Source organism: Macrobrachium nipponense, chromosome 9, assembly GCF_015104395.2.
Source record: "Macrobrachium nipponense isolate FS-2020 chromosome 9, ASM1510439v2, whole genome shotgun sequence".
NCBI classification, from domain to species: domain Eukaryota; kingdom Metazoa; phylum Arthropoda; class Malacostraca; order Decapoda; family Palaemonidae; genus Macrobrachium; species Macrobrachium nipponense.
The window spans coordinates 69,491,745-69,500,447 of NC_061110.1; the positions used below are offsets into that span (position 1 = coordinate 69,491,745).

General features: G+C 37.4%; 1 protein-coding gene across 1 annotated transcript in view; it reads right to left on the reverse strand.

The window, feature by feature from the left end:
- Nucleotides 1-3,484: 3,484 nt before the first annotated feature.
- The window catches only part of LOC135218541 (homeobox protein 2-like), an 81,736-nt gene continuing 76,517 nt past the window's right edge, over nt 3,485-8,703 (reverse strand). The window contains exon 4 of the mRNA XM_064254913.1: nt 3,485-7,950. Within this exon, the coding sequence (XP_064110983.1) occupies nt 4,576-7,950 (3,375 nt within the window). The 3' untranslated portion in view covers nt 3,485-4,575. The remainder of the gene's footprint in view (nt 7,951-8,703) is intronic.

Below are 8,703 nucleotides of genomic sequence, written 5' to 3' on the forward strand. Positions count from 1 at the left end.
CACACACATATATATATATATTAATTTATTTATTTATATTACCAGTTGAAATCTCCAATGTGTAACATTCTGTAACAATAACATTTCCTGGCCCGCTCTTTTTCTTATAAACAACCGTTCCAGCATTTTCCTCTCTTATTTTTTCAGACAACATATTTTTGCATAACTCATTTCATTTCCGTCACTTAGTTTTTCTTTGCATTAAGTATTTTGCAATTTTTTTTTTTGCAACTACCATTTCTTGCCTTTGACGTATAACAACTGCACATAAGTAAAATAAAAGGAGTGGGTGCGCAATTCGTGGAAGCCCAAAGTGTTTGCCTCTCCCTTGACATTATTCTGTTCCTTGTCAGCCCAGTTCAAAGTTTTCTGGCCTTCCTTTAAGCTTTTTAAATTTATTTACATCGAACAATTTCCGATCCTCCATCTTTCCATCGTCCGTACTGAGATCAGCATCCCGATGTTTCACGTAGCCCAGCAACTTCTCTCTATCCGTTAAAACAAGTAAGATGTGTCGATAGATTTTCTTCTCTCGTCGCTTAACCCTCAATTTTGTTATCCTATGATCATACCGTTATTTTCTGTTCTTGCTGCAGCTTATTGCATCATTCAGGAACACTAAGTAAATACAATTACCGGGCAACCATACTTTGAAGTCACCTGAACAACAAATTATTGTTTTTTTCTTCTTCTTCTAATTTATTATTGTTTTTGCTGGTTTTGTTTTTGTTTTAATGGTGGTGTATCTAGTATGTAAATGTTGTAGACTTTCCTTCATATTTTTGTAGTTGTAGTTAACTGTCCTTAATTTTTATGCTACGCATATATTTATATATGTATTATGTATATATATATATATATATGTATATATATATATATATTTATATAAACATATATAGATATATACATATACATATATATATATATATATATATATATATATATATATATATAATTTTCTTTCTTTTTTTATATCAACACATCATCATTTTGAGATGATGTAAAAGCTGAACCTGCGCTCGAAGGCCGCATGACGCGATTTTTTCAACAACTGTTTTGCTGCCGCCAAAGTTGCATCTAAAGCGGATTTTGGTTGTTAAATTGTGTATATATATATATATATATATATATATATAGTATATATATATATTATATATATATATTATATATATAGCGTCTCTAGGCTTGGAGGATATATACGTATATATACGTGTATATATATATATAATATACAATACATATTATATATAGATATATATATATTATAAAAGATATATCTACCATATATATATATATACTATATATATGAATATATATATATATATATACATATATACATGCATATACAAATATACTATATATATGATATGATATATAGATATATTATATATTGTACATCAACGCCTACTTTGGCCTGTGATGCAAAAGCACATCTGTGCAATCCCGCCATGCATACCTTTCCTATGCTACGTTTACTCTGCGAATCTCCACTCACCTCCAGCGTCTCTCTTCCAAGTGGGCCTGAATCTTCCAACTCATTCGACGTCCATATAAGCCAAGTTGACACGATTATGTTCAATTCTCTTAAGGGTTGTGCGAGGCACAATGTCCAAGCCATCTCCATCTCCTTTATCATTATTTTATCAATAGTACTTTATGAAACTCCCTTAATTTCCTTTATGATATTTCATATCTGTATACTATGTCGTTAGTACCTGTGTTTTTCATAGATTTATTTTAGTTACCACCCCCCCTGGGTATATGGTGCATTCTAATAAGCAACCCTGGTAATTACTGTAACTTTTTTCATTATGAGATCTAGAAGGGCAAACAGCAAAGATTAAATCACATTCCCTTGTAGTATCTCACTGTTTACTACAAATTAAGTTGATAAGACCACATCAACATTAATTTTACATCTACTTCGCTCATGGGTAATTTCAAATAGTGTGCAAGATCTTCGATCATATATAAATCAGCCAGGAGTGTTCCCAAAGAGGATGGTTCGTCGTAGGCTTAACTCTTCTGATGAGAGAGAGAGAGAGAGAGAGAGAGAGAGAGAGAGAGAGAGAGAGAGAGAGAGAGAGAGAGAGAGAGAGAGAGAGAGAGAATCAAGGACTTTTGGTCAGTTCCAGTCTAGTCTGGGATTCTGGTATGAGCGACAATTAGTCGCAATAACAACGCTGTTATAAGCTGGGGGAAGTAACACGTTCTTTACCCTGCTGGTCTTTAGATCAGTGAACTGAAGCTAAGTGTGGACAGGTTGCATTTTTCCGAGATGTAACGGAGTACCGGGACCTTTCCCTGAAAAAAGCGGGCCGCCATATCTCAAAAACTAACCACGGAATTTTCTTGAAAATAATCTCTGTTTCCCACACTCAACTTATGACTTCAGACGTAACCAGGCGCATGACAAAGAAATCGGGTCTGGTGCAATAGTAGCATACATCTCAGGAATTTGCAGCCAGGTTAACATTCTGATGGGTGAATCTTGCGACAGACCTTAAGAGTCTTGATTGCTTTGTAGTGGGTCACAGTGAACCCCGAAAAGTCGATATATTAAGGGACTGATTTATATTTCTTGTCTCGATATTCAGAGGAATGTTTGTTAAGATTAGTTGCATTGTCTCATTCCACCTGTTGACAAAACTGGTATTATCAAACCATTCATGCGACTGACGATTGTACACAGCTTTGTTTGGGTTGTGGAGGGTTTATTTTGAGACATGGCCTTTCATTCATTTCCTCCATGTGAATGTCAATCCTTAAGCCTTGATTACTTAGTGGGTATGTGTCTAAAGTTTCGTTACGTTATAGTTTTCCTTTTGTCGGATTTTTTTCCACTGACTGAAATATGAAGTAGAGGGAATGGGCCAAAAGTACGCCCTGCTCCTAAAGGATGCAGTAGGGGCACTTCCAACCTCCATCTGAAGAAGAGGTCAATCTTATCTTTGCGTCAGAATCTCAAGGATGTCTTCAGGATCTTTTTTAGTGGCAGTTATGGCCCTTTCACGTATATTAGATCCTCTAGACAACGAGGCTACGAATCACCCTTAATGGTTGTTTACTTATTTCCTCTGATTTCGATGAAATGTTAACCACTGTTTACGCTGCTAATCATATCGAGCTTATCGTAACTGCATTTATTCATTATGGAAATAATTCATCGTTTTTTATACAAAATATTTTCTTTTTCCTTTTTTCCTTTTAAAAATTTGCGTATGCTCTAAATGCCCATTCCTTTTGTTTTTTCTTATTGTTCTCTTAGTCACTGTAACAGTCTCAGCTCTAAAAGCATAATTTCGCATTCAATCATGGCAGGTAGTTTCTGGTGACGGCTTTTTCTCCAATTGTTTTCCTGTTGTGTGCCACTTGGTGCGAAGCTCTTCATATTTTCACGATTGCAGTCTCTCGAACAGGGTATTCCTGATCCGATCCGTCATTTCATATGATTATGTGCAAATGGATAAGGAAACTAGAGAAGCAAAGTTGGACTAGTTTACAGAAAACTAATATATTTATGTTACAGAACAGAAAAGCAGTAGACAATAGTATGACAAACATTTACACCATTTACAATAAGGCACTGTTAAGGGAATTCGTATATATTATATATATACACACATATATATTTTCATTTGATACTAATTGAAATATATGTGCGTGTGTATTTACTTATATACTATATATATACACACTTTTAAAGTAACAAGAAAATAATATAAGATTTTAACGAAAAAGAAGTTAATGACGTAAGTTATGTATACCGGCTGCATTGGTCCTCGAGGAGATTCTCTTGATCAATCAATGTCCGACCAATGAGCTTGTTGTCAACATGAGGATGCTTATTATCAACACTGATTAGTAATATATATGCATATGTATATATACATGTATATATTCGTCTATTTGGCTCCGGACATACACTTTATCACACCTTTATCTTTCGATGAAATAGACAAGAGCCAAACCATTATAATATTTACTTTTGAATAAATATTAATAAGGGGAGTACCTAAAACGTTGACTGATTCTTACATACTAATAATACTTCGAACAGAAAAAGTTGAAGTTTTCAACCTTGAACTTTTCCAGAAGTCCTGATGGCACTTTCGTTTCTGAGAACAAGAATACTGAAACATCATCACATATTCTCTTTCCACCACTTCCCTCGTTCACCCTCACGCGGTGACCGGCGCTTGATAAATAATAAGTTAAGACTCTTTGTTCGCACGGGTGCATCTGAATGCCTCATTTTTATTTCTTGTAGTCAGAAATAATTTGTTTTGATAAGTTTCTTCTCGATATAATTCACTAGGATATTCACAGTAAATTTGCGTTTGATTGTTTATATAATTTCCAGCTGTTCAAGTGCATTAATTGAAATTTTAGACATAGAGCTTTTTCCATTAGAACTAGAACTTACTTCGTCTGTAAGGTTAACTTTAACTAACGCTATTTCATCTTGATATTAAACTGATGTAAATCATTAGCACACATGGACATCTGAGAACACATCACGGGGTGACATTATTTGTAATTGACTGAATTTAATTCACACTAGATTCTGAAATTTCAGCTCCCTGAAGAACCAGAGTTGCCACAGCTTTCTGGGGGACGACAGTTGGTGAAAGCAAAGGAACCATCCTGTCTTACAAGACCTCTCGATAGTGTCCCGTCGTGGTCCGTGTGCTCCCACCTTCGTAACACTGGGGATGCAGCACTACCTCTACGAGGCGTTGTGGTGTTTGTTGGCCCCACAACACCCATCACATTGGGATCTTGGTTTGGGTGTCTTATAAGTGATACCCCAGCATCTGGGGCGTTGGGAGTGATATGGAAGATAACATCATGGTCTGGTTGTAGTATTGATATATCCTTGTCGGAAGATTTTATAGTGCTGATGGCTACAACTTCTCCACGTTGTACAGTGAAACCTTTCATGACTTTCAGAGGTGTTGGGGTACCACTGGATGGTGGGATGGTGATAATTCCTTGGTGTGGTGTTACTGGTATCTCAGGTGTAGGTTGACCACTGAACTGATTGCCATTAACACCCAAAGCCATACCACTTCCAACTCCAGTTGCAAATGTATTTGTAGGCTGTTGAGATCCTGATGAAGTGGGACCACTTGAAGGAAGGCTCACTCCATCAGTGACAGGTGATCCAGAATTTCCATTTGCACTCTGACTTCCTTTAGCTTTCTGCCCCTCCCAGTTGTGACCTGTAGAACCTTCTGTAATTTTCTGATGATCGCTAGTTCCCGTGTTTAATGGCGTTGAAGACTTTGTATGCATTCCACTGCTCATGCTACTGTGCCCTCCATGATCCACTGATGGTATACCTGGACTACTGTTTGCTCCTCCACTTTGTTTATTAAGCATACTATCAGACTGATCACCGGTAGGAAGATTTTGCAGATTTAAATTGCGTCCACTTGGCATCCTCCTTCTGTCTCCATTACCTAGATCTCTCATTTCTTGAGGGAACATACCAGGAATTGGTGTGGGTAGTCTACTGTCACCAAGTATAGCAGAGGGTATGTCAAAATTATTATTGGATCCTCCAGAAAACTGGTTAATCCCCATGTTCCCTGTGCCAGTATTTAAATGGCCATTGTTACTTGAACCCATTCCAAAGTCCATATGGGTATTTCCAGCTGTCCCTAACCTAGAGCCTCCATTGCTGTTTATCTGACTTCCAAGAGTTCCAGCTGAGCCACTGCTAAAATTATCGACACTAATTCCAGCTCTAAATTGTTCCTGGTTCATTCTGTCCCCATTGTTCATACTTGAACTACCTTGGTTTGTGTTGGGAAAGTTATTTCTTCCACCTGAAGCAGAACCACTCCCAAAACTGGTACCCAAATTATCATTAAAAGTGCTATGATCTGAACTTCCTAAACCTGAGTTGAAGTTGTCAGTAGCTCCAGAGTTTCCACTAGCTGATCCTCCCATTCCTGAGTTAGTGTTAAAATTGTCACTACCAGTGGATGGTCTATTGACACCAAAGTTATTTGATGATCCTCTTCCACCAGGTCCGTCTCCATTAGTAAAATCTGACATTCCTCTTGTACCTGATGCGTCGTTCAGTTTTGGTACACCCACCATATCATTCCCAGAATTAAAATTCCCAAAACCATTAGATCCACCTCCATGATTAAAATTATCTCCTTGTGAAGTAGAACCAGAATTTATATTTCCCATTGCTCCTGAACTGCCTGCATTGTTGAAAGCATTTGAGCCTCTGTTGTTTAAACCAGAGTTTGTATCTCCCATAACGTCAGTTTGAAAATTGTCAAATGTTCTCACTGGGCCCATTCCAGATGGCTCAAATTTTCCAGATCCTGGAGGATCACCAGAATTATCAAAATGATCTCCTCTCATTCCAGAGCCACTATTGAAATTTCCCATACTACTGGAGCTGCCACCATTAGCATTTGTTGTTCCTCGCATACCAGAACTGCTGTGAAAATCATTGGTTCCACTTGAGTTAATGCCATCAAAATTTTCAGATACACCAGCGCTAGAACCAGTAGCAGAGTTTCCAAACCCTACGGAGCCTCCATTGCTACCAAAATTGCTTGTTCCCCCAGAACTCATATCAGAATTTCCTGCCACCACACCAGAACTAGCACCATTGTCAAAATTTCCAGTTCCTCTTTGACCTGTGTTGAAATTACTTCCGTCAATCCCTACAGTTGCATCAAAATTTCCTCTTCCATTTGAATTAGATGCACCATTGAAATTTCTTCTTCCATCAGATGGGCCATTGAAATTACCACCTCCATTAGAGCCTGTACCATCATTGAAATTTCCTCTTCCATTAGATCCTATGCCGTCATTGAAATTTCCTCTTCCATTAGATAGTGTGCCATCATTGGCATTTCCCCTTCCACTGGAACTAAAGGCATTATTGAAGTTTCTTCCTCCATTGGTATTTGAATTTCCATTAAGATTGTCTCTATGTAAATTTGAGCCTTCATTTAAATTTCTCACTGCAGAACCTTGTCCATTGGGGGGGAAACTTCCACTCGGATTGGTTTCTTCAAATCCTGTTCCTGTGTTGAAGTTGCTATTGTGACTGTTTCTTGTATTGTCTGCAGCATTGTCAAAATTCCTATTTGGTTGGTTTCTCTGGTTTCCATTAGATGAAGCAAAATTTCCATTAGGTCTATTTGGGAAGACACCTGTGTTTTCTATGTTACCATTGAAATTCCTGTTATTTACGCCATTAGAATTTGGGTTTGATCCTCTATTTTGATTGATGTTGGAATTGTTAATTCCTGCTGTGTTCTGGTTTGATGACCTTTGAGTATTACCAGGAAAATTTTGTAAGTTTGGCCTTCCTGGTGCATCAGAATCAACAGTTCCTGTTCTCCCGGGATTGGCAAAGTTACTGAAAGGATTGTTATTTGTTGACTGTTGTCTATTGGTATTTTGATTCCTAGTATTTTGTCCATTACCACCAAACCCATTGTCTGGAGATTCATCACGAGAATCTGCGATACTTTTTCCACTTCCTAGTGTACTTCCTCCTCCCACAGGACTAGGTGCTCTTTGGATAGGCCGTCTGGGATTGCCATTGGGCCCATCAAATGGACCTGTAGGTTGAAAATTGACAGTTCTTAAAGGGTCTTCCTTTGAACCAGGTGTATTTTGAAGGTTTGTGCCTCTTCCTTGTCCTCCTGGGAAAATTCCAGCTGAATTGATACGTGGAGGCTGACTGTCTGATGGATAGTCATAATCTATAGTGGGACCTGGCCAGTTACCACGATTTCCTCTGCCTCGGGTTGAGCGGCCTAAGTCACGCATTGAGGACGTTCCAGCATCTTGACTGTTCGGGGAATCACTTATATTACCTGAGACTTCATCAGAAGATCCATGTCCAAAACCAAGCCAACCATTTTGCTGACAGAGTACCACACCTACGATAATAGCTACTACAAACTGAAAAAGAATGATGAACAATAGTATTAATTACTCATATTCAAAAGCTTTCTGTTTTATGTTTGCAATAATTTTTTATCAGGCAAGTATTACATGATTCAGCAATTTTGAGGAAATGTGGACAAATATAAGAATGGAAGTTAACAAGAGAAATTCACTCCCACACACATAAATGATACTTATATATTGTACAAAGTAATTCTAACCTTATTGTAATGTATCCCCAATTTTTGATAAATCCAGCTTCTTTTTCATGTGTAAAATGCTAAAACATGTCGATCAGTCCAAGTATGATTTGTCTTTGCAAAGATAAGATATATAAACAAACAACTTATACTTGGTTTACCTCCCTTGACAAGAAAGATTTGTCTCTTAAAGTGTGAAGGAGTGAAGGAGTTTAGGGTCAACAAGATTTCTAGCACAAGGAATGGAAGAGAGGCCTATAGCATTCTGATATGCTTCCTTATTAAAATATTTCTCCAGCTTTTGTCTCTGTTAAGCTCTTTTCCAGTATACCTAAGAACTTGTTGTGTGAATATGTTGCTTGCTCTTGCCATTGATAAAAGTTTTACTCTATGAACCTTGTACTTACGGATTTCTGTATGAGTTTTATGCATGCTTTATACATAATAAGATTTTTTGTATGAAAAATGCCTGAAAGAAGTATTATAAGAATTAGAATAATAAAGCCAGCAATACATTGGGATAGTTTATACGTGTGCAGATCCTAATTTTAGCAGTTGATTAGCAGTG